The following is a 27117-nucleotide window of genomic DNA, read 5'->3' on the forward strand; positions in this document are numbered from 1 at the left end:
CTATCAAGCTCAAGTAGCGAGATGCTTAGCTCAAAGAATCACGAGTCTATTCAAACTTATATATAGTACATGAGTAGGTTAAGGTTTAAATTCGAGTTCGAATATGGCTCGGTTGACATTCGAGTTGGATCGAATCGATCTCAATTATTGTTTTTTTTCATTAAGACGGGTTCGAGCTTGAGATAGCAAGACTCGATCAATTTTGAATTAAATTTTAAGCTCAAATATTTTGAATTGAGTCAAGCTTGGATTTCTAGCTACTTGGTTCGGCTCGGTTCGATTGCATTTTTTATTGGAATGTTGGAATAATAATGGGATGGTTCTGTTCTAATACTTAGGATGGAATCTTGGTCCAACTCGGGCCCTTGCTTGTAGTTGTATTCCTTGTTTTTACTTACCATGGAAACTTGGGAGTAGGTTGTGCTCTTAGCAGTCCCTTCAAGCAAACACCAGTCAGGTAGATGAGAGAAAGTGGCCTATGATTAGTTGGTCAGACGGAGCAATACGCCATGATTAGTGTAGAGCCTGGACGGTACATGAATGACCAATAAACTAACTGTCTCTTCATTACCAGGTATTGCCAACACCTACTTGATTTTATGTTTGAGGAGCCATCATATCCATCTGGATTATTTAATTTAGGAAAAACATGCAAGGTCTAAAGCAGTTTTCCAATCTGATGGAGCTGTGACATGGCAATCGAAAAAGATTGCCACGTTCCCTAAAAATGTAAATGAAAGGAGTGGCACTCTTGACCCGACCCATTTGCCTGACCTGACCTGACCCAATGGATTTGTGGGTCGAGTCTGGGTCAGCCACCCCCAACCATCAACAGGCCGGCTCAGATTCAAGTCAATGCTTCAACCTGTCTCATCATAGGATATATATATATATATATATATCCACACACATACACACTTATAAACGTATGCACGATACTTCTTGAATATATGTATTATAACTTATGTACGTGAGCTATTAGATGTTGATCTAATGTATATGTTGTTAATGCAACTAGTTGCTAATTGAGATTCCTTTTTTTATAAATGCATCTAGACCCAACTAAAAATAAAGGCATATTTTGCAGTTGAGAAATATTTACACCATAGTATACAGTGCTCGCATAGTTATACCCTTTTCTTTTTTCTTTTTTTATCTTTTAATATATCTATAAAAAGGAAAAGAAAAAAAAAAAAAAAAGTAGATGACCATCTCCAACCTTTTTTTGGCATGGCATGCATATCTTCCGCAGCTAGGTATATCTACTAAGGGGTGAATGGAGCGGCGGATTGAGTCGCTTTTCTATGTAGCTGAAGAGTGCTTGTGGACCACAATATCAGCTATTCTGATAGACTATAGACGCGATATTTTATTTTTGGATGCGAAATATATTTTATTAAATTATACCAAAAAGTTATAATTGTATATATTTACAGTTTTATAATAAACAAAAATATATTTTTTGTAATTGAAAATTTTCACTGCAGTTTGTATTTGAAGCAGAGGCAGTCGAGGCAGTCGAATCGAAGGCAAACAAATGGTTGAGGGTTCGGTGGCGGGACCATGGGGGCCGTACACTATGGAGGGTCGTCATGGTGGATTCAGCACGCACACCTACTCCCCCCACCAACCTCCCGTTGCAGCAGACTTTCGATCTGTCTCGTCTGGAGATCCGCATCCTACAATATTCTATCAAACAAATTGTCCGGTCGGAAACGAAGGGGGATTGAGACCGGGAACGAGCGGAGGACCACGCCGGAGACATAATTCCTCCTTGTTTTGCTGCCGCTGTTCCGATGTCCTCGCCGATCAAACCTCCCGGCGTCATCACCTGCAAAGGTTTTCTTAATTGTTAAGCTCATGATCTTGTATGCTTCTTTTTGTTGTCTTTTATCGATTTTATAGATCTGCTCTTTTTTTTTCTTTTTTGGGTAGCTGCGGTGGCATGGGGACCAGGGGAGCCTCTGGTGCTGGAGGAGGTAGAGGTGGATCCGCCCAAGCCAATGGAGATTCGTGTCAAGGTCGTCTGCACTTCTCTCTGTCGGAGCGATGTCACCCAGTGGGAATCGAAGGTTATATACTGCTCTTCTTTCTTCCGTTTCGTTTAATTGTTCGCTCGTAAGCCACAAACACTGCCGATAGAAAACCGCCTCCGAAAACCTAGATGAAAAATATGGAGGGCCGACGCTAGATTGATGGCTTCAGCAATAACTTAAGAAGAAGAACAGGTACTGTTAATTCGAATTATGGGATAATTAGTCTCCATGTGTTTCTATATTTCATTTCTTCAATCCAATGTCGAAACATAGGATGGTAATAGCCACCTTCTTGCTCCAAAAGGAAACGAGGAAGTTGGGTGCACAAACCAGACACCAAATAAATGGGATAAGGCTTGATTGTTATGGTTAGGGTTTCATTGGTCGCCAAATGAGGATTCCATTCTGCATTTAGATCGTCTTCCATAATCTATGAAGTCTGGTGAAATTGCCACACTTTGGAAACAGTGGCATCCACTAGCTGACGTTGCTTGCATGTTTAGCATCGAGCTGATTGCATTGGTGAACATGGGTTTATTGTTTATTTCCGATTAGTCGTATGATGATGACTTGCAACATAACCAAATGGCTTTACCAATTTCAAAATGATGAAGGATTGCTCAATGCCCTCACCATTGTCCTTGTAACGCTTCTTTCATTCAAAATGTGTTCATGGGTCGGATTTTTATTTCAAATAAGCAAACTGGTGATGGTTGTTAGTTAGGTTATAAGTTGTTGTTGGATTCTTCTTTTCTAAATGTTGGTGATCCTAATTACTCTCCTCTGGTGGTTCTGATCAAGTTTAAATTCAAATTACATAGCAAAGTACAAAATTGCTTTTCTTCATTTTATATAGCTTGGTATATGCTGTCTGAGACTGCAATGCTTCTTTTGTGCTTTAGAAAGTTTCCATTTATTAAACGAGCCTGTTGATGGTTTTGCTTATCTTGGTACCTATATCACAGGCACAACCTGCTCTGTTTCCTCGGATCTTTGGCCATGAAGCATCCGGGTTCGTTCTCCTTCTTGATCTAATCTGGACATGTTATGCTATAATGAATTATAAGATATGAACATGCAAACTATATATTTGACGGTTACCTCAAAAACTCTGCATTCAACAGGATTGTTGAAAGCGTAGGTGAAGGTGTTAGTGAATTTGAAGTGGGAGATCATGTACTCACAGTGTTCATTGGAGAATGCAAGAGCTGCAAGCATTGCCTTTCTGGAAAGAGTAACATGTGCCAGACTCTGGGTTTGGAGAGGAGGGGCCTCATGCACAGTGACAACAAGACTCGGTTCTCGATAAAAGGGAGACCTGTTTACCATTATTGTGCAGTGTCAAGCTTCAGTGAATATACGGTGGTCCACTCTGGTTGTGCTGTTAAAATCAGCCAAACTGCACCTATGGATAGGATATGCCTTTTAAGTTGTGGAGTAGCTGCAGGTAAAGCTTGAGGATTGTCATGCTGTTCATTTTCCCCCTTCAGCCAGTAGTAACTTTGGTTCTCATGCACTATTGGATTTGCTTTGGAAAAACTTTGACAATTTAATGATGCACAAAATAATCTCAAGACCTGCTTACATCTGATCCATGTTTCTTTACCACATGTTGCTATTTATTTAGCTCTATACTTAGTTGTGCTTCGAGATTTTCTTGCATCTAGAATGGCTAGTTATGAGGATGGGTAGGCCTATGATAACATGTAAAGGATTTGCAAGAGTTGGCAGTGACAACATATGTATGAATGGCAAAAAAGGATTTATAAAGAAAACAACTTGGTTGGTATACATTTTGTTGGTTACAGTTTAATCTACCTGTGTACGAATATATCTGTGCCACCCTATAATCCATAATGAATGAAACATATCTGAGGTTTGTGTTAGCATGATTATTAAAGTTCATTGCACTTCTCACTGGGCCAGTGCTAGTTGTTTAAGAAGATTTATTACAATTCCTTGCTGAAGGAAGTTTCGTAGCTCAGAACTGCTGTTGTAGATACAATGAATAATTGCTGGATGATTCTTTCTGATATTCATCTTATCTAGTTACCACTATATGCTTCCTGACTTCATTTTCAAAATCATGTAATTCTATTGTTGTGATCCAACCTGAGGTTCATATACTTTCTGTCACATTTTGTCTTGTTATTCTCAAGTGTCTTGCTTGCATATACAACATCTATTACAATTGATTGGATGGTCAATGTAATTGTATGCTCATACTTGTAGGGCTTGGTGCAGCTTGGAAAGTTGCAGACATATCTAAAGGGTCAACTGTAGTTATTTTTGGTCTTGGAACTGTAGGCCTTTCAGTAAGTGTTGCAGCCAACTCTATGATTCTAAGGGTCAACTTTAGTTACCTTTTTGTCTTGGAATTTGAGGCCTTTCAGTAAGCTTTGCATCCAAGTCTGTCATTCTCATCTGCCAGAACACTTAATGCCACTAGGGACCTGTTTCTGTAAATACATGTCTTTGACTTCTCATGTTGTACAATCAGGTAGCACAAGGTGCTAAATTAAGGGGGGCTTCTCGAATTATCGGAGTGGATACTAATCCTCAAAAATACGAAATTGGTATGATATAGCTGCAAGCTGATTAGTTGCATTATTTGATACTAATAGGTTGATCTTTAGTTGTTGAATGCCTTTTCTTCATGGCACAGGGAAGGCTTTTGGTGTGACAGAATATATCAATCCAGATGAGTGCAATGAACCTGTCCAGCAGGTAGTTCGTATTCCATGAACTTATACAGAAAACAATAAACTTTACCAAGATGCATCATTTCATGCATGCTAAAAAATGCACACAATACATATCAATGTGTTTCCTTAAGAGTAAAAAAAAATGCATAGTCCACATATTCTCCACCCCCAGAAAAATAGTAAAATGACAATTGTCAACTAAATTCACCCCTGACCACATTCCAAAAGAATAGCATTCAAGATCAATCTCCAGAACTACCTCTGGCCTGACCTTTTGAATCCTATTATATGCGGATCTTGCACCAAGCTGCATGAGAAATGATATGCCTTTCCCCCTTTTTTGCAAACCTTTATTCTTTTTTGGTGATAGCAAACCTTATTCTTCATTGGATGATTTTTGGCTGTCAGTTAACCTTCAATACTATGAGTTAATGGAAGAACAGGAGTGGCCTTGAAGAGACTTTTGCACTGAATGTTTCAAGCACACTATGACAGTGGTGTGGTAACCTCCAACACACAAGAGTGCATCTTGGATCCACATTATCTCTGTTATGAATCTGATGCAGAGACTTGCTTGAATTTTATAATAAACAATTGCCATTTGGTTGACAAAAATTTATTATTCTGTTTCGAATGTGTTCCTCTATCCAGCATTGGAATTCAGTATGATGATCTAAAGATAAAATCACCCTCAGACCTCACATCCAGGCTTTCTTGTAATTAGGTTTTCTCGAAGTCACCACCATTTAATCCAAATGAGAGGAGGCAAACCTTCTTCCAATCCAACATTGAACATGGTTTGTCCATTTTGGATCCCCATGACTCTTCTCCCCTGTAACTGTTTAGACCCTGATAATACAATTTTACAGGACACCAAACAAATTATAAGAAAAAGTTAACTCACTCTCCAAGCTGTGCATCTTTTTCAAGATCTAACACCAACTTGAGAGATTGCCTTTTAACATTGCTTCTTTGGTACTTATATTCTACAAGTAATGGATATGGTGGTGTGATCACAAAAAATTTGCCTTTGTCAGGTCATGAAACATGCAGACATGCATAATGATGCTCTCATTGTGAGAATGCAGTAACTTTTTAATGAGAAACATATAAGGATTGAGCTATGCTTAAAGTATTGTGATGAGGCCATCTGACTGGATATCATTTTTGCTGCGACATGGTATTTTTCTAAAGAAATAATTTTTTCTTGTGTGATGCATTCTTCGGCAAACATATATTCCTTACAATCACTTTCTAAAATTGTTTACTGATAATATATTCTTTCAATAGTGGATAAGGATGAAGTTATTTCTATTTACATTCTTATTTCCTTATTGAAAAATTGAATAGATAAATGAGAATTGGTATAAGCAGACCACAATTTGCAGGTTATAAAGCGCATGACTGATGGAGGGGCAGACTTCTCTTTTGAATGCGTTGGTGATACTGGAATAGTATCGACTGCATTACAATCATGCTGTGATGTAATTCTCATCCTCCCTTCTGTTTAGAGCCGCATATAGGATATATTATATTTTTTTGACATATTTTATCTCTTTAGGGTTGGGGACTGACTGTGACTTTAGGTGTACCAAAAATGAGGCCTGAAGTATCAGCTCATTATGCATTGCTTCTTTCTGGAAGAACTTTAAAGGGTTCTTTATTTGGAGGATGGAAACCGAAATCTGACCTGCCACAGTTAGCTGAAAAATATTTGAGAGAGGTAAGTCTCAACGTTATTTTGAAAATATTTGTATACTGGATGAGGTAAATTTATTACTTCATAGAAACTATATTCTGTTCTCTGAACTGATTTTGACAATAAAAATGGCAGTTGCAATATTTACAACCTTTGAGCGAGGTAAATAACATAATTGTTCTTTTCTTATTAAATTGAAATCACTTATATATTGCCAGTGCTTGTTAAATATTTCATGAAATTAAAATATTTTTGGTTAGAATATGCTTAAAATTTCTCTATATACAATGCAAACACCCATGAGTTGTATGACCGTGAGTCTATGGATTCCCTTCTAGGTTCATTCCATTTCAAGGTTCACCGTACTGGTATCAGAGACCGTACCGGTACCGGACCCTATACCGGTGCCACACTATTATAGCGTCGGTACAGTTTGCGGTACGTCTGGCGTACCAAGTATCGGTACGCCACCAGTACCGGTATGCTTGGTACCGTCCGGTACGGTACGCTACAGCATACCATGCTCCCTTCTTTAGTAAATATACCCCTCTTGGGACTTCCTTGCAATTTATGAATATAGACACATGAGAATTTCATCAATCAAAAGTTATAGTGGATGCATGAACTCACATTAAAAATATAATGAAATAAAACCAAGTCTAAAGGTATACATTGGGGATGAAATGACACCTGTCTTATTCCTTTGACTGGATCATATGAATCACATGTGCTAAGTACATTTCATTGGTTATCAAGTTCATAGTTGTCCATAAAATACTTCTACCATAGATCAATTACATCTTTTTGAATTTCCATGTACCTGGCAATACTTCCCAGGTTAATGTGTTTATAGCCATTCATCAAGTACTATTTTTTCTTATATTAACCATGTTCAACAGATATGTCATGGATAGTTTGTCTATCAAACAACCTCTTTGAATTGGTCATATGCATTTTGCTGAAAACATTGCATCAAAAGATGGGATTACAATTATCTAGCATGTACAAATTCCATGCATGGCATGCATCTTGTGCTGATGGTCTTTTGATATTAGGATTCCTAGATGTAAGTCCGCTGTTTACCTGTGTTTTTCCTGGTAATAGAAAACAACCATAGCTGAGAGAAGAAATCGTTAGGCACTCATGTGAGTGTTTGACACAATGTATTCGCTGCAAGATGACAAAACAGTCCACTTTTGTGTTGGATAATAGTGAAGAAGAGAGAGATAGGTGGCAATCAATAACCCAAACACATGGATTAAAACAATCATTTTTTTTCCTTCTCTCTTTCTTGGCTCATTTTTTCCCACCAAACCCATCCTGACCTGCAATGCTCACTGGCCTCGACTGCCCATCACCTTCCACCTGTCCTTCCAGACTCCTTCCTCTTTTTGTGTTCTTAGAAGTCAACTTGGCTTCCATCACCATCTGCCTTTTCCTCCCACCTCACATCACCAGAGACAAAAACAGCAACCCTCGCCCACCAAAAAAATTGGCATGATGAACAATTAAAATATGAACATCAAAGGAGATGGATTTTCTTCCTCTGCAAAAAAGAGAGATGAATTTCCTTGTTTGAAGGTTTTAAAACCAGAGGTGCTTCTGAGCCTTTTCAAAAACTTGTTCTCCTTAATAACACAAATGTAGGATATAAACAAGTGCTGGAGATCAAATTGCAAAGTTTCAATGTCATCATAGAGCATTTTAAGATTGTAGAGCGTACTCAAATAAACTGTTATAATTATGTCTCCTCTCTCAAGCAAATAGAGAAACCGTAAACAGATCGAGAAGGTTCAAAATAAAGAAATTTCCATGCTTGTCCGCAAACTTATTTGGGACAAAAAGCTCTGAAAATGCTTAAGTTTTTGAAGGCTGGCGAGCAGAGATGATTTCTGCCAATAGGTGATGGAGGCCGATGGTGGGAAGAGAAAGACAAAGGAATTAAGAGTTCCGGAAAAGTAAGAGTTGTACCTAAGAAAAAAGAAAAAGGGGAAATATTCTTTAACTGGTAGTCTTGGCAAGCGGCTTCTCTCATCTCTCTCCCGTATTCATTTTTGTCCAGTGCAAATCCACTATATATGTGGGCATCATCTTGCAGCAAGTGCATTGCAGAGGCAGATGTTATAGTTCTCAATCGGTCAAGGAAATCTTCACGCACTTGTGTGAGTCCATGATGCCTAACTAGATTATCTCATCCAACAAAACTAGATGAAATATGCATCCAACAAAGATTATCTCATCTATATCCATATTATTATGCCTAACCTTGGTCTGTTGCATTTCTACTTCCCTAACTAATGGACCCTGTTTCTTATCCCATAGAAGAAGCAATACCTGCAAGTTAGCATATCCACCAAAAGCTACGTCTATGATTAGTCACTTCCGTTCTTCTTTTGTATCCTCTAAGCAGTAGCCTGATTTATTAGCCAGTGCCCCTTTCAATTTTTCATTAGGAACTTCGCATGCTTCTCTATTTCGATTTTCACCCTTCAATGTCTTCATTCACCGCAGCGCCTATGATGCAAGTCTTAATTGCTATTTTACGAACAAAAGTAAAGTCATAAAACATCTTGAATTAAATGAAGCTTTTTTGTTACTATTGGTTTCAGCACATACCTCCAAAGGTGCTGAGCATATGCACATGGTAGTTGCCCAAATAAGTAGGTGGCACTCAAGTTCACTGACTTGTTATATGCATGAAAGTTGGTCCTAAATCAAGTCCAACCGCACTATGCTATCACAGTTTTAACTAAGAAACTACAATGGATATTAACTATCTCTGAAAACTATCTAAATCATTAAGAATTAGGGCCTACATGGCATTGCTTTTTTTCCTGTGTTCTGTTTCTAAAATAAAAGCATGAAACTGAAATAGAAATCATGTTGGTTCTACTATTTCTTTTTTCTATTTTTAGAAATATTCTTCTGATATTTGAAAAAAAAAGAAAGCAAGAAAATCTTGCTTTCGATTTTCTGAAAAAAGGGTAACCGAAGCTTTTCAAGTGATATCATCCCCTCCTTGATACTCTTTCCAATTTACACCACCACTGTCGTCGCCTCTACCATTGCCGCCGCTGCCATCTTCATTGGCGCTGCTGCCGCCTCCGCTGATGTCGCTGATGCAGCCACTACTGCTATCTCCACCATTGCTGCTGCTGATACCATCTCCAACATTGCCACTGCCATCACCACCTGCACCATCTCTGCCATCACCACCTGCACCGTTGCTGCCATCTCCATACTTCACTGGGTTATCCTATTTCACCTCCTATGTAGAGAAGTGCTACCGCCATGACCTCTACTGCCATCTCCATACTGTCACCTGCACCGTTGCTACATTATATTCAGCTGCAGCACTAAAATGGATCATATATGCTGTCCTTTTGTTACTTCATGGAAACATAGAAACAAAATAAAAGGTGCAGTACCACTTTCTGCTACATCTCAGGGTACATAGATACACTAGTCTACCCTTCAAATTCTTTGATTACTTTTCTTAGAGCAAAATATGTGCCCTATTGTGTTTTAGAACATTGTATGCAGCTTGTGTTTTTGCTAGCGGAAGCCATACCCAAGCGATCTCCATCATCACAAATAACCACCTGAAAGTAACGTATTCATCTTAGTTCACAGTTTGTACCATCTGCTACAATTTTAACCAGTTCGCTTGTGCACGACCAGAAGTTTTTCAACCAGGGCTGCCAAATATATCCTAGCTTCTATGGTATTGGTAGCAGAGTTATGAGTTCATTGTTTTGAATACGGTTAAATTAAAATTCTGATTCAGATTAGAGTAGAATTAAATATATGAAAGGAGGTAAGACATAATATGTGCTTGTAGATTCTTGAGTAGGCAAAAATTGATTAATGCTCATTTTTCTTGCTTCTTGTCTGTCAATATGCATTTAAATCTGGTGTTTAGTCATTATTTCCAAATTGGCATGATATTCCTTCTTCAGGATCTTGCGATATTGAATTCTTCTAACTTTGACCAATGAACCTGTCTCTTTCTTTGACATCCTTCTATATTGACATTCAAAACTGATTAAAAGATAAGTGACCTTTTCTGTAAAGAATGACTATCTACCTGAATGGAATGGGCGTTACATCATGCTGCATCCATTTAAAGTTTTTTCTAATATTACTTGTCATTTTCTATCTATTCTCATTTTTCAATATATCCGGTTACTATCCTAGTTATGCATTTTCTACTTAGAGTGAAATTGTGCAGGTATAATATAATATCTTTTATTTGTTATTGTTTCAAATAATTGCCAATGTGTTATCAATTACAGGAAATTCAACTTGATGATCTCGTTACACATGATTTGCCATTTAATAATATTAATGAAGCTTTGAACCTAATGAAAGAAGGGAAATGTTTGCGCTGTGTGATCCATCTGCCCAAATGATTGTAGACTGTGACCAGATGCACGTAATCCACATGTAACATTCTGTGTATTTGTACTCCTGAGGCTCTTCTGTTTAAAGTGTAGTATGGTCAAAAAGGAAAGTTATAAAAAACTGTGACATCTGTTGTCTTGAGAGGAGAAAAAAAGGAAATATTTTTGAGGGAAAAACCATGATGTTTATTGCCATTTAGTTTAGATGGAATGTATTCTCACAAACCAATAGTTGGCCATATATTTGAATGGCATTTTCTTTTCTGATGTCCCAGTGATGTTTTATTTTGTTTATCTCACATCATTATGAGATTCAAAATTTTCCAGTATGCAGTAAAAACATTATTCTGTCATGTTCCCACATCGTTCATTCACCTTCTAAAATTTTGTTGTTTGTTGCTTTTGCCACATCTTGAATTTCGCCTTGAAAGATAGGACCTGCCTGGAATCTCAACACTTCACTGCAACAAAATAAATAGATAAGTTGGGAGTATTATTAGAGAATACTGTTGGAAGGATTGAAGTAACTAAGTTTAGTTTGACATGGATTAGCCAGTGTTCATGTGAAGATCAACTCAATATAGGTCTGTGCTATCTTTACTCGTACCACACTTTCTTTTTGAGAGGTGAGAATTCAGTTGGGATCAGACTAGGCCCTGCTTTTACATAAATGTGGCCTTCTCAGCTTCTTGAGATCACAACTGGACTCAAATTCAGGTCATCCATTCAGGAAAAAAAAAATGACATGCCTTGATCATCTGTCGCAACTTATAGTTGGTGTTTTGCCTTTTAATAAATTGCATCTCAGTGTTAGCAAGTAGAACTTTAGTGTGGTTGAGGTGTTGGTGGGAAGTCCTTTTAGTTCTTGTTTTAGCATTTGCTTACTTTAAGTGTACCCTGAGGTTCTGTATCACACATGTTCAGATACAATGTGAAAAAAGAATGTTGATCAAGAAAAGAATTGAAAAATCTTTTTATCTGTTTGATCAGATATTGAGCTCATAGTTCTCTGGAGAAACACATGAATTGCACACTAATAATGATGGAGAAACAATGCTGTCTAGAGCTTTATCTGAAACTCTTAGTTTCTTTGTGCTATCAGAGTGAGGAAAAAGAGGGAGGAATGATAGCAGAAGGATAGAGGAATAAGAATTTGGGAGTTAGTGAATTAGGTATTTAATAGTTGCAGCTTTTCATCAAAAAAAAAAAGAAAAAAAATAGTTGCATTGGTCTGGGATATTTTATGTACAGGTAGGATGTGATCACTTAGGGAAATCCAAGTGTTTATTTGAGGTATCCGATAAAAATCTTAGATTCTGTAACAGTTCTATTTATTGAATCTTTTGGGAAGTGAGCTTGACAAGGTTTTGGTTCTCAAAATTGTTCACCATCTTGCAGCACTGTTGCTCTCACTGATTTCACCTTGGCAGAATGCCAAACCTTGAGGTTTTTAATAGTCTAAACCTTTTTTTTTCATTTTGCATTGTTATTTCTCACTTTAATCTTTTTCTAAGTAATCCAGACGGTGTTCCATGTCTACTCCTCTGTTCCCAGGTTCTATTTTTGGTCTGAATTCCTATCTGTGATGATACAACATAGCTAGATCTTTTCCTACGAGAAATCCCTCTCACAACTCCAATTTAAATGAATTCCCTTGATGGCTTTTGTCATTAGTTTTAGAATTAAACAAAAATAAGATAATTTGAGACAGATCAACAAAAATATAGAAAATGTAAAACGTAATAGTTTAAGAAGTTAAAAAGTAGCTAAACTAGAAGTATAAAATGGGAGAAAAATTTTAAGAATAAAAGTTTATCAAAACTACAAATGAAAATATGAGCAAGCAAAGCACAGGCCAAATTTGCAGAACATGCAGTTGAGAAGAAATAAAACATGACATAGAAAATTATTTAAGGGCACAAATTTATATAATTGAAAAATACAGAGTAGATAATAGATGCATATAAGATTAAACTCAAGTCCGAAGCAGAGTTTAGAGGCCACGCATAGAAGAAATTCTTCCACAAAACCTGTTTTATGAAACTGTAATTAAAAGATGTTCAAAATTTCTATTGACTTTAGATTTCAAATGACAACTTTAAGGAAAGACCTTGATTTTGGAATTCAGAATTGACATTATGAACGAATCATATGAATTTAGAAATCGTAATGTCTCAGAATATTGGGACAATTTCTTATTTTTGGGGCGTCCAAACACACCACAAGTTATGTATTTTATTTTCAATATATTTATTGAGAAATGATTTCATTTGCAATATTGATTCTGTTATTCAAGTGCATTTTATTTTCTAATATTTTAGAATATCGTGTGAGGAGGTTAACAACAAGAGCTAAGGGTATTTTGGGTAATGAATCTGATAGGTGGAATCTCTTAGAAAAATTCTTCCAATTCAAAACTCCTTTTAATATGGGATGCTTTAAGTTGTATATGGACAACAATGTTTGATTTATAGGATCCGTCTACTTAATGCATGAGTGGTCAATGCAGACTAAATGGGGAATCATGATATGGAGAAACCGACGTATGATAGCTCTATCCTTCTTTGGAATTAACAGGAGTCTAGTAGGTAGAGAAAGAAATCGAAGAGAAATTTGTTCCTGAATGAGAAAAGGCAACAAATTGATGATAGGGGTTTACCACGGATGAATTTACCGGGAAATCAATTTCCCACTCAAATTAGAATTTGTAGGAAAACCGAATTAAGAATCTCATATGATTTTACCGAGAAATTAACTCTAAATACTACATGGGGCCTAAGAAACCTACCTGTGTATGGGATCACAAACCTTCTTTTAGAAGCAGTCCTCGTTACCTTCTAATTTATGTGCGTCCATGGTTTTCGATAAACTAAAGAATTCGCACTTAATTTCACCATTAAGAAGATACATGTAAATATCTGTAAGGTAAAAACCCTAAGATCGTCTTAGTATATACAGATACGATAAATTTCAGATGTTATAGTAGTTATGAGTTGGATGCATTTATAGGCATGGGGGCTGGTTATCGCAGGGCAAGAGAAAACACAGTTCCAATAGAAAAATAGCAACACATGGATGTGATGTAGGGAAATTTTCACATACACCCTCTTTATCTTTAAAAATTTTCAAAGTGGCCCTTCATCATTCCCAAATGATCCTACCATCATTTCTCTTAACAGTATGGTATCACTTCACCGTATACCATAATTCTATTGTTTAATCAAAATGTTCGTATTATCATTTTTTTTGGAAGTCCAGTATTGGTTTAATGAACAAATGGAAAGCAAGATTAGAGTCTCGGATCAACCACCATTGGAACAAAGTTTATGTGCGATCACCCACCGCACGACCTAAAATATAGAAATTTTGATCTCCGGTAAGCCATGTGCGGAGTCTCCAATTTAGAGTTCACATTGGTTCAATTTTGATCTAGCTTAGTGTAAATCCGCAGTTGGATCATCGATCGCATACATCTCATTTATTCATCTGCTTGCATAAATCTCAAGGTGACCAATGGATGATCCAATGGTGGATTCCACTTTGATTGAAGAGGGCCACGCGAGTCTAGGTGAAGAGATCCACCCTAGCAGCTATTGATGCTGCTCCCTCCCATGATGGCGACCCCAATAGCGCTAGTTTACTAGATGATCCAATAGCAGATTCCACCCCACTGCCCCTAATAATGCCCCTATTCGTCATAATCCGCCGCTGGCATCAACAAACGTTCATGGCCACAACCTGCAGCAATAGCCAATCACCATCACAGCCAACAACCTATTGCTGGCAAAAATCATAGCCCTAACCCCAACCATAGCCCCTTGATGAAGGATCCCTTTGCATGCAATGGCGGTGGACGATGGTAAGGGCATTAGGGTGGCAGTGCCCACCCTCAAAGAAGGTAGAGAGAGAGAGAGAGAGAGAGATCGAAAGAGAGGGAAGGAGAGAGCTATAGGGAGAGAGAACAAGGGCTTTGACCCTCCATTGGGGAGAGAGAGAGAGAGAGAGAGAGAGAGGGAGAGAGGGAAAGAGAGTCGGCACTGTGCCATCCTCAAGGGAGAAAACAAAGAGTGGGAAGGGCCAACTCAGTGCCCACTTATCGATGCAGGCATTGGCTCAGTTCTAAAGGGGCGTAGCAGAAGAGAGAGAGAGGCGTCGGAGGAAACAACTCAAGAGTTCATATTTTACTCGTATTGTGAACAAGCCCCAAAAACTTCGCTTCTCTTTTCATCATTTCACAGTTACATCGGTTAGCATCGTATCACAATTGAACATGCTGGCTCCACTGGAACCACCAATGACAATCTTGGTTCAATGAATCAAGCATGGGACATTTTCACCTTTACAGCAACACTGATCATGTACAGTAATGAACAACAGAGCATCTAAATTGATGAACAAGTAAACCATCATTAAGATGCACTAGCTGTTGGTCAAGACAACGGAGACCCCTCGGTCACAACAAACAAGATATCCATCTCGGTGTTACCACTGAAACATAGCGGATTTAATTCTTCTCAGTCGACAGAACTGGGAATCCATATGCACCCAAGCAGTTGACGAACTCTGAAAGTGAGGATTTCTCCTGCAGTTTGTGGAGCATCTCCCTCACTCATTCCTTCCCTCAAATTTAATTTATACTCGGTCCTAGTGTGTATACTCACATTAATGACCATCTCATATTCCATAATTGAGTTTCTAATGCCCTGCATAGTTTTATATGTATCTCCATTCCGAGCCTTTTTTTATTTGATATAAATAACAAGCAGTATCTCTCTGTCATCTTTTAAGATTACCAAAGTGCAAGATGGAAATGAGAATAAGATGAAAAACACAGACATTGTCATACATCTTGAAACCAGAAAAGGTCTGTTAAAAATTACTGTTTGTCTAAATTTTATCAATATAAGGAAGTGACTTGGCTTTATTTTTAGCAACAGCGGAGCCACACTTCACCCTTACTTGGAGCTTTAATAACTGTTAGCGTTTTCGATTATAAGACGAACTTATATAAGTTTTGAAGCACAAGACTGATTATGTATTAAAGTCGTTAAAGTTGAAATCCAGAAAACAATTTGAGCAGGTTGCTCGGAAAATTCAAACCTCTAGACAACTACGCAAGTTACTGGATTTTAGGTATCTAATATCTCATGTTTGTTGTCCTTCTTTTCATATTGCCATGGTTCACGACAATGCCACTACCTCCGCACCTCTGGACTAGTAACAAAGCAAGATTAAGTCAGCCCTCTTTGCATTTTGAATCAAAAGGAACATTTGGAATGGTGTTGAGCTCTATCAAGTGATTTGCAATCATCGCCAAGGAAATGAAACATATCATATGACTAACGATACAAACTTACCCTCATAAAGCTGTCATTCTAAAGACACTAATCCCCCGTTAGCGCAAGCGGTCTATGTTCGATGGTCGACAAAGCCAAACCAGTTTGTGAAATTGCTCGTACAAAACCCATATTGGCAGTCAAAGTCGGAGCATGCCAATGATCCCCTGTCCCAAAAACAATCTTGTTCTTCAAGGCTATCTTTCTTGTTGTGGGAAGACCCATCACACGAGCTGAAGGATTGTCTGGCACGACCCTGCTCAGGCAAACCGATTGGTCAGAGAGAGCATTATCATCGTGCTTAAAAAATAAACATTAATAAGTTAAAGATAGAATCGCAAAATTGGCACTTGTTTGAAAAAAGAAAAGCTTTGCCTGACAAAATAAAATAGAAGTGGTTAACTTAATCTAATATGAAGTGTAATTCTCTACATTCATATGTTTCGTATTTGTATCATATGGAAGTATATAATATAATGAAAGAACAAAGAAGTCAAAAGAATAAATTAGAAAATAATCTATTTTGTCATGATGTATATATTGACAAATATTTTCTACACATATAAGTAATGAAAAAATACAGGAAATGCAAAAAACTGACTTCTTGTATGAACTCTTTGTAGGCCTGCAACTGGGCCTGGACTAAGCCAACGCACGCATGACATGGCCCTAACCTGGTTTTCTTTCAGGTCACAATTTTAGATCTGGAACCAACCCATTAGCTAACAAAGTCAGGGACGTCCAAGGAAAAAATTTTAGACCCATCATCATTGGGTCGTGTCAGGTCGAGCAGATGAAACCCAACTAAGTGAATCAGGGTGCAAGTTTGGGTCAGGTTTCTCTAGGTTCCAGGCCAATGCAAAATAATAACAAAAGTACAATGTTTATTCTATGTTTATGACAAGATCAGTAATTTAGTTCATACCTGATTTTTGATTTGATTAGTTTATGGCTGTGTTTAATATTGAATAATGATAAGCTATGGGACATTCTAGAATCTAAATCAACCCCAAGTGAAATAAAAAATATCACAACGTTCATAAAGGATTAGAGAAAAAATCATCAAAGGCAACCTTTTCTATTTAAGAGGTAGAATTTCAGCATTCATGTTAGCAAAGGTTAAATTGCTTAGTTGATTTTTAAAATAGAATCAATAATAAGCACACCAATTTTTCTTTTAGGGAATTTAACACCCAGTCCTTTCTTTGACTGGGCTTTAACAGGCAGTCCTTTGACCACTAGCATTTAACTTTTAGTCCTGCACACATTTATGCAAGATTTGCACACACTTGCACTTATGTTGCACACACTTATACTAGTTCTTGTACATAGTTACATTGTCCCTGCACATGATTATACTATTCCTGCACATACTAATATCTGTGAGTACACAGTTATTTGTAACTGTACATTACCTGATTAAGATGCTTCATGAGACCTAAAATAACTACTCCATAAAATCTCATTTGCTTAGAGGAGAAGAGCCCTAAATGTTTCATATTCATGAAATCTCTAGACTAAGACTAATCATACATAGATAGAAACTAAATGTTCATGAATCTAAAACAATTATTGAATGGATCTTCTGTCAAGAAATAGAAAGAGAGAGAAACTTACATCAAATGACAAGATGTCAATGCCCTAAAAGCTCCTAGGTTCATTGGTATGGATGGGGAGGGGGGGGGGGGTGCGGAAGGGAAGGAGGGAAAGGGGCGGGAATTGAGGAAGGGCAAGATCGGACAGTAATTTCTTTTCCTTTTTTTAAGTATTATTATGCAGCCTACAAGGATAAGCATTCATGAGGCACCATAGAAGGGCCATCTTGGACCCATAACTAATTTGGCTGCTGGTTCGAAACCACATGGCTTTTCTTTTAACTTACTCAAGTTTGGAAGCAGCATTTGGCTGAGTAAGTGGGCCCAAAGTCATGAAGCCTGGGACATCTGTCAGCAAATAATACAAAACTAACAGGGCCCATGGGGCATTCCATGCGTATAAGCAGTGAAGGGTTGGACACTAAAGCGAGGGAGGCCTTGGAGGTCTTTACACCACGGGGCACATGCACCCATACACTCTATGACCCTACCCGTTCCTCCACACCCCAACCCCCCAAAAAAGACCTTGCTCCGCACTAGTGCCAGGTGTCTAGGTTTCTTAAAAGCGCTTGGAACTTAAATCTTTGAGAAAGGAAACATTTTCTAGACCGTACAAATATTTCTCGAAGTGTTTGACTTTTACATTGAGTTAATCATTCACTCATACATTTTCTGTCTTAGACATTGCTCTTATGACATACTATATAAATCAAAAGGAATAAATAATTCTTTAGTAATTGTCTAATATTTTTGGTCTATTATTTTTAGCACTTGAAATTGTTGAAAATCAACTGCCGTCATTGTCCTCCAATGTCTTTTAACAAGACACTCAAAAGTCTTGAGAAGTTCTGAAACATATGGTGACCTTGCACATCCTTTTGAATGGAGACATACAAACACCATCAGCTTGGCAACTATGTAATCTTTAAACATTATGTAATTACCAGGTCAAATAAGTGTGCTAATATAATAAAAAAACAAAGTGACTCTAACCAATTCCCCATTTAATAAATGAAATAAACCAAGAGTTAAAAATAGATAAAACTCGGTTCTGGAGCACATAATCTTTTTTCTCTAGCAAGCTTAAGAATAGCTAGCTAGCACAAAAGCACAAGCACAATGGTGAAAGATGAGGCAACTAAAATCCCGCGTGACTGTATCATATAAGTTAGTAATATACTAATACACAAAAAAGCATAGCTAGTTGAGAAACTTACAGGAGACACTTTATTAATTGAGCAGCTCTCAACTTTTCATTGGCTCCTCCACACATTGAAACAAGTTCCTTAAACTCTGAATGAACACTTTCACAGATAATACCTTTCTTTCCAGCTACTGCAATTTCTAGTTCTGCTAAAATTCGATTCTGAAGTTCAGACATCACCTGCCAATGGGTAATATGAATGATATAAAGGGTCGACCAAATCAGTAGCAAGCAACTAATGTTGAAGAAAAGAAAGGCATGTCAAAATTCACACAGAAAGCATGAGATAACATGGCAACCATATATCACCAAATGTTGCCTTGGAACTTTTCCCTGTTTTTCTTTCTTTTCCTCATTGTCTTCACTTTTGAATCATAAGAGAATAATTTGGCAAAGTATCCATCCGTTGTAGCGAAGGATGATAGGGTGGCCAAACTAGGTTATTTTTAAGCCTAAGATTGAATTATTCGACTAAAGTATTAATCACTTTCAAGTTTATTACTCCTGGATTAACATGGAACCTTGAAAATAAGAATGAAGAAACCATCCTCAAACAAATTCCTAACGGCCCTAAGACTCCCTTGACTCAACATATAACTAACATAAGACCTGCTAAGACCACTGCTTTTTAGAAGTGAACTCAGGAAAAATGTCAAATGATCTCCCAAGGTTTCAATAAATAGGTGGCCTTTAATTTTCTCTAAGAAATCTATTTCACTCCTTAATCCTTAGTGGAACTAAGTGAACAACTTAAACAAACCCTGATTTGGCTCAAAATACCAAGATGAAAGTTTCTTAAAATAGCAAAATAATATATGCAGGGAATGCAATCTCAAAGTAGAAAGAACTAGGACTGGTTTTGACTTCGGGACTCATCACAAGACATAAGTCCTATGATGTCCACCGTGAGGCTCTTCTTTCATAGACCGTCCAAGAATCAACTAGCAATATTTTCTCAGTTTCTCTTGGATGGGAAGAACTCACCATTGAGTATTCAGCATCATAGACCTTAATAGCCCTTTTCTAATGGTTTTTGAGTCATAACGTAACCTATAAGCACAAACGCAAATATGGGACATGGATAAAACATGATAATGATATTGCAGATACAACTAATCTTGAAAAAAAAATAGACATCGAGAAATACAGCAATTAATATAAATAGATATGCACATGCAAAAATACACACATGTGTGATATGAGTATAAACCATATATGTGATAAATAGACAATAATATAATGTCTATCATAATAACATAGACCATACTCTCTGTAATAGCAATAAAATCACAAATTCCTATTTATCCATCATGTCGACCATTAAAAAGATATTCATTTCAGGGTTCGCTATTTCAGTACCGGACCCATACTGGTGCCACACTAGCATTGTGTCGGTATGGTACAATATAAAATCTTTTCGGTGTATCAATAGGCGTACCGAGTATCGATACATCATCCATACCGGATATTGGTACCAAACTGGTATAGTACGGTATGTCCCATACCATTCGATTTGGATTGGTACGCAAATCATGATTCATTCTTTTTGGAGGAAAAAAAAATCCCCTTTTGTTCCCAAACTTATTCAGAAGTATCTCAAAAATAACCACAACCTTTTTCTTGATTTCAAAAAATAGGCTCGTTAAAATAAATATGCAACACATACAATAGTTGTATCCGATCGATATCAATATCCAATACATATTGGTTTGAAGTATACATGTATCATAGGCCATAGCCAGTTCGAAAAGACTTCTTAACCAAACAGATTTAAAATAACCTCAAAATACCCCTTTTCTACTGCATGAGAGCTATCCAAGCAGTGAATTCTATTTACTGGTGATATTCATCCTTCCTTCCTCTGTGCTTTCTTTACTTTCTTTTCTTTAAAATTCATTCTTCAACAGTTTCCAGTCTTATTCTCGCTTTTTGAGATTTTTTTTAAGGTTTTGCACATGTCTCCGATCACTTGGTTGATTTCACTATGATTCAGGTTACCCATTCCATTATTTTGGTGCCTTTTCTACTCTTTCATGTGATCAATGCTGATAAATTATGATATAGTAGGTGCAGGACTTGGAGAATTAACGGAGCTCCCCAGGTAGAATTTCACTATCTTGGTGTCTAAATATTCATCCTAGGATGTTCCTAGAACCTGAATTGTAAGCTTAAAAGGATGGGGGAAACCTACATCCCAAATCCTGCAGATCATTGTACAATTGCCCAGCGAAATACCATCTAATTGTACATGATATTTGGGCTAAAAAAATGTAAAACCCTACAGAATTTTTACTCCTTTAAGCTGCTACCTTGCTAAATGGGGCGATGAATCGAGAAACAATATGGCAAAATGCGCCTCACCTGTGCTATCACGAACTCGTAGTTGCTCTTAAATCTCGCTCTCATCTCATACTCCGGTGCCTTCAGCAACCGCTCGCAACCGCCATTGCTGATCCCCGAAACCATCGCAACCAAAGCCGTCGTATCGAAGTTTATCACCTCGACGGGCTCCCCTCGGCTCGGAGGACTCATCTTCGAAATCAAAGAACCAAAAACCCCATCCCCCGAACCCAATTCCCCTCCATCCTTGACAACTCCCAACGGCAAAACTCCATCATCCCCACAGCCCGAATCAATCTTTATCTCAAACACCTTGCTCTCCTTGGCTCTCACACCCACCCACCCCTCCTCCAACTCCTCGAACAAGTCCGAACCACCGAAAAAGTCGATCTCGACGGCGCCGAAGTCGCCCGCCATTCTCGAGGCGGCTTCATCGGCGAGGCCTCTGGAGAAGACGAAGAGGACGGAGGCGGGGGCGAGGGCGCCGGCGGAGCGGGCGGCACAGAGGACGCGCTCGACGCGGGCGCGGAGGCCCTTGGGGCCGAACCAGGGGAGGTGGTGGGGGTTTCGATCGGAGACGAGGAACCAAGCGGGGGCGCGGCCGAGGATGGCCGCGACGTCGACGTGGGCCGAGGAGGGGCGGAGGGGCTTGCAGACGCGGGAGACGGCGAGTACGGAGGGGTGGAGGAGGACGCGGGCGATGGATTCGAGGTAGCCGAGGTTGGTGGGGAGGGGACTGGGGATTGGGTGGGAGGAGGCAGAGGAGGAGAGGCGGGAGAGGAAGCGGAGCTCGGCGTCGACGAGGCGGAGGAGGGTGAGGCGGGCGGGAGGGGAGAGCTTCGAGGGAGGAAGGGAGTGGAGGAGGCGGTCGCGGAGGGCGTGGCAGCGGGCGAGAGCTCGCCGGACTTCGGTGGTGTCGGAGGTGTTTGTGGGCGGATGCATCTCTGCCGTGAGGGGTGAAAAGGACCGTACATTATCCTTCCATTTTCGGATCCGAGTCTATATCTCACACAAATTTCAGCGTCCAAGTCCAACTACTCAATTCATAAAATAAATAAAAAAATAAATTATAAAAATTCATATAAATTATGCTTACACTTAATAACTCAAAAAAAATTACATTTATCGCTTAAAATTTAATTTTATCCAACGCTTTAACCTATAATTTAACAAAATATTAATTAAATTATTTATCTTAAATAAAACCTAAATATCATATTAAATTTTTTTAAAAATGATCACAATAATTTTAAATGTCATAAAAACGGACCCAGAACATAAAAAAATGTACGTATAGTCCTCCTCTCTCAAGAATAATTTTAACTTTTTTACATGAGATAAATGATTTCACTAATGCTGTTAATTTAACTAGGTGTAAATATAGATTTTATAAACTATTAGATATAAATTTAATAAACATAAATCTCAAGAGAATTTTTGTAATTTATTCTAAATAAAAATATAAATATCCATATTCAAATATCTGATTTTTAGAATAAATTATAAAAAAAATTTTGAGATTAGGAATAACTTACACTTACATCTATAGTTTGAAAAATCTATACTTAACCCCCCTGAGGTCTATTTTTATGCAACACTTTAACCCATAATTTTGCAGAACGTTAATCAAATCATTAACCTTAAATCAGATCTGAATATCATGTCAGAAAAAATTTAGAAATAACCAAAATAATCTTAAGTGACATAAAAACTGTCCAAGAATATTATATATATATATATATATATATATATATATATATATATATATATATATATATATATATATATATATATATATATATATATATATATACACACACACATGTATTTCTTCTCATCCAAAGGCAAGTTCATCTTTTCATATGGGGTCAATGGTGTCACTAGCACCATTAAGTTAGTTCTAGGTATAAGTGCAGATATTACAAACTAATGGGTGTAAGTATAATAAACGTAAACTTCAAAAAAAAATTATAATTTACTCCTTTTTATAATATTATCCAATTTTATATAATTTGTATTAAATAAAAAAATAAATGACAATATTAATATTTTTAACTTAATTTATTTTTTATCTAGTGATATCTTGATTCATAAAGCTTAACTATACATTTATATTCATATTTATATCATATATGGATATCTATACATGTATGTGTATTTATAAATAAAAAAAGGAGGATATACATATATATATATATACACACACATACATACACAAACACATGAATATACTATTTATCCTATCTATATCCAATCCATTTTCGACCCTAGTAAGCTTACATGAATAAATTGCATATAACTTGTATCAAACATCGTGACGTCCTAATAAAAATGGTTATTTCATCACATGAGAATACAGTTTGCATGCAATAGTTGCATACACTACTAATGCATGTATATTAAAGTTATTTGCTTTATAATATCAATATAATTGGTGACTCATTTTTCATGCAATCTATAATACTCATGCACATCTCAATGTAAAAAGATCGTATTGGATGTATTTCACAAAATTCTCTAAGCATCTTTATTAATATATTTAAAGAGAAATATGATAAAATTATTAAATAATCTTTGAAATGGTAGTAGTAGGTGCAAGTATTTTTAAGCTATAACTAATCCCTTGCTTCGGCACAATACAATTGCATAGAAAGGGATTGAGCCGGTCAACTCTCTCTCTTGCCCTATTTTATTTTAACTCCTCTTAATCTAGCCATCTCTTTTCCCCTCAAACATGTCATTTAGTACTACCGAGGATCCCATCCACTCCTAAATGTTCCCTTTCTTTGTGTTATTTTCCCTCAATTTTTCTTCTTTTCTAGCCTTTCATGTCCTCTATTTAAAAAATCATTACATATGCATGTGAACCAAAATATGGGAGTTGAACTTTTGAATGGTTTTTATCTATTTTTATTATTTTCCCTATAAAAAAGATTGTTAGAAGTTATATTGGACTTATACAAAATAATGTTGTCATCATTGTTTTAAATAACTGTGTTATAAGGACTTAGGAATGAGTTTCAAGGGTTTTAAGATCCCACAACAATAAATAACCATGTTTTTTTCCATATAAAAAGTTGATTAATAAAGTTGTGAGGTTTTGTTCGAGAGTTTTTCTCTACCAAAATCCATACACATCCTATTATACTAATTCCTCAACTGTGAGAGAGGAACTTGATGCTGACTCTTCGTGACAACTAGTTAACCCTTGGATTCAACATTGTTGATTCCAATCCTTTATCCCTTGCCTAGGTATAAGACTATTCCTTTGGATTCAGTAGATAGAATAGAATCATACCCTCTTTCCTAGTTATCCCTTGTCAAGTTTAAGACTACTCTACCTGCAGCCAAAAATGGCGTTTGGTAGTAAAAGTACAGAACATGGACTTTACTTCATGAGCATACTACCTACCAAACATTGGTTGATTTACGTATTGAACATTTTTGGTTGTATAATATAATTTTAAGTAATAGAAATAATTTATTAATTTAATCTCTCTATTTTACAAGTTAAACATAAATTAAGATGATGATGAGCAAGAGGCATTGATGCTGTTAACAATATCTCGTCTTAAGTTTTTACTCTTATTAACTTCTTTGTACCCACTTGTTTATGTTTTGAGTGACAACTTAATTTGGATATTGGTTTATATATATATATATATATATATATATATATTCAAATATACAAAGTGAATATGGTAATGAAATTAATAAACTGTTAAAGTTTCTGAAGATGCTTTAAGATGAAACCCGACTTTTACTTTGCTTGATCTGATTTGGCCTAGTGCATGATCCAATTACGAAATTGTAACTATTGGATTACATTTTATAGTTACCTGTTCTGTACCTTTTGTTTTGTTGTTAATTCAACTATCATTTTTGGCTAGGCTGACCGTCGACGGGGCCAAAGTGGTGAATCCTTACCCAACCCTGGCTATATGTCTGTTCCTGGATCTCCGAAATGTAAGAGGTACCACTTGGACTTGATGGCCCTCAAAGTACAATAATTTATATATGTTCGATCCGAGGTCGGAGCACAGCTCTCACGTCGGTGAAAACCGAACTGAATGAGATGACCGAAGTGAGAAAAAATCGGTCGGCTTCGAAAATGACCTACAAGAAGTTCATTTGCTGAAAAGTTTCCGGCAGAATGCTCCGATACTTAAGTCAGAATGATAGAGAAACAATGTGGAAGAAAGAAATTTTATAAAGAAAAATCTTCAAATGGACTTACTTGAAGACCCTTAGGCTACGTCTTTATATAGGATAGTATGCTGATGCATTAATTGATTTAGCGTGATATGCTTTAATTAGAAGAAAACAATCTATTGCATGTTTATAACGTGGAAATCGTCCCGCGTAAGCAGTACGCAGCGGTCATCACGCTGATCGTGCATTTACTCCATGCAGTATTGCCATAACTGCCGGTCTTCATTAGCACTAGCACAGTGGTTTCTTGGGTTTTACCGAGGTTGTTCACCTTTGCTAATATCGAGGCCAAAAAGATCGATCTAATCTGAGATCGAAATGTCTAATATTTTTTCCAATCATGTTTCATATTAAAAAAAAAAAAATCTTTCTTTTATTATTTTTTTGCCGGGTGATGCACCATCCATGACCACATGGAGGGGCATGCGTAGTGCACCATAAATGTTTGTTTGCGATGCCATCCATAAAATTGGTTAATAAATGAAGTAATTAAAGGAATGGGAATCATGCCTTCATGTTTAAAAGGATTTTATTTTTGACGCAGAATTTATCTTGGCAGGAGAATGGTGGTGGAAGAACCACCTATTAGATTATTTAGATGAAGACAAATTAAAACGCATAACTTCCTCGAGTGGAATCAGGACTAGATTATAATGTGTTTTGAGCTATAGCAATCATTTCATCCGTGTTCATCTGCACACTTAATAATTGATTGATTGGGATGGCGAATGCTCTGGAATCCGGAGTCGTAGAATTTTCATTTAATATGAATAAGTTTGCGATGAATTGAAAGGTTTCTTTCTTTCTTTCTTTTAAACCGGCCGAGTCCAAGCTGAACCCAACCGGTCCCATATGCTCGCACGTGTTCCTTCCCCCATTATTTTCGAGGAAACTTCATGGAATCGGCGGTCATAACTCCGGAGATCCCACCAAAAATCAAAAAATTTTAGGGCAATTTGGGTTTGACTTGAACTCTAGGATCACGCCTATTTAACCCCTCATCTTCCTCTTTTGAGATCCACCAAAGATTAGGCAAAAAATCACTCCAATTTCAAGTTTTTCTTTCCGGGTTCTTTCTCTATTTTTTTCCACTGGGAAGGATAACCGAAGTGCCTTGCCGAGCCGAGGTAAGGCTCCTTCTTTTCCCTCTCTTCTTCTCTGTTGATTCTATCCATGTTCGCTGTGATTAGAGCTGGCGAATTGCTAGGAAGTTGCCAAAATAGGGCATCCCTATTTTGGCCTTCATCGTCCTTATTTCGTCATCGCCGACTGCCGATTTGGCTGGGGTTGCGGCCGCCATGGCCACCGTTGAGTGGGGGGCAGGCCACCCAGACTGCCACCCCTTAGACCTACGAAGGAAAAAGGAGAAAGGCTTGGGCCGAACATAAAGAGAGGAGAGAGATGATTTCTCTCTCTTCTTTCCTCTTCTCTCTCTCCTCTCTCTATTTCTCTCTCTAATTTCTCTCTCTTTCTTCTTCCTCTTTTTCTCTCTCTTGGTGTCTTTCTCTCTCTAGTTGACCCGGATAGATGGTAATAGAGTCTTGGGAGACTTGGTGAGTGACACCTAGTAGACACCAGTAGGAAGTT

General features: G+C 37.4%; 2 protein-coding genes across 6 annotated transcripts; one reads left to right on the plus strand and one right to left on the minus strand.

Moving 5' to 3' along the window:
* Positions 1-1267: 1267 nt before the first annotated feature.
* LOC103712466 (GroES-like zinc-binding dehydrogenase family protein) lies at positions 1268-11196 on the plus strand. Its single transcript, XM_008798995.5, has 10 exons — positions 1268-1839; positions 1936-2072; positions 3002-3048; positions 3161-3483; positions 4269-4351; positions 4537-4612; positions 4702-4763; positions 6130-6225; positions 6303-6464; positions 10736-11196. Exons 1-10 carry the CDS (start codon positions 1797-1799, stop codon positions 10850-10852), a joined length of 1146 nt encoding a protein of 381 aa, XP_008797217.2. The 5' UTR covers positions 1268-1796; the 3' UTR covers positions 10853-11196.
* LOC103712465 (uncharacterized) lies at positions 9348-22311 on the minus strand. Of its 5 annotated transcripts, none has more exons than XM_088724260.2 (4): positions 21340-22309; positions 18992-19158; positions 16201-16435; positions 9348-9762 (listed from the first exon to the last, which is right to left on the minus strand). In XM_088724260.2, the coding sequence occupies exons 1-3, from the start codon at positions 22258-22260 to the stop codon at positions 16228-16230; spliced, it is 1296 nt and encodes a 431-aa protein (XP_088580386.1). In that variant the 5' UTR covers positions 22261-22309; the 3' UTR covers positions 9348-9762; positions 16201-16227. The 5 variants fall into 5 exon arrangements, 4 of the variants coding, with proteins under 4 accessions (XP_088580386.1, XP_008797215.2, XP_008797214.2 ...); XM_008798993.6 differs by lacking the exon at positions 9348-9762 and adding an exon at positions 13966-16052; XM_008798992.6 differs by lacking the exon at positions 9348-9762 and adding an exon at positions 13966-16057.
* Between the last annotated feature and the right edge of the window lie 4806 nt (positions 22312-27117).

Source organism: Phoenix dactylifera, chromosome 6, assembly GCF_051530095.1.
Source record: "Phoenix dactylifera cultivar Ajwa chromosome 6, Ajwa_hap1_PhDact_Kaust_v1.1, whole genome shotgun sequence".
In the NCBI taxonomy this organism is placed as follows: domain Eukaryota; kingdom Viridiplantae; phylum Streptophyta; class Magnoliopsida; order Arecales; family Arecaceae; genus Phoenix; species Phoenix dactylifera.

Excerpts from the sequence above, each read along its gene's own strand:
- LOC103712466 (XM_008798995.5), top strand. The coding sequence starts at position 1,797 with ATGTCCTCGCCGATCAAACCTCCCGGCGTCATCACCTGCAAAG. Across the intron at positions 4,613-4,701 it reads TCCTCAAAAATACGAAATTG|GGAAGGCTTTTGGTGTGACA; the intron begins GTATGATATAGC and ends TTCATGGCACAG. Across the intron at positions 6,226-6,302 it reads CATTACAATCATGCTGTGAT|GGTTGGGGACTGACTGTGAC; the intron begins GTAATTCTCATC and ends TTATCTCTTTAG.
- LOC103712465 (XM_088724260.2), bottom strand. The coding sequence starts at position 22,260 with ATGCATCCGCCCACAAACACCTCCGACACCACCGAAGTCCGGCGAGCT. Across the intron at positions 19,159-21,339 it reads ACGAGTTCGTGATAGCACAG|GTGATGTCTGAACTTCAGAA; the intron begins GTGAGGCGCATT and ends ACCCATTGGCAG. Across the intron at positions 16,436-18,991 it reads CAATTAATAAAGTGTCTCCT|GGTCGTGCCAGACAATCCTT; the intron begins GTAAGTTTCTCA and ends TTGCCTGAGCAG.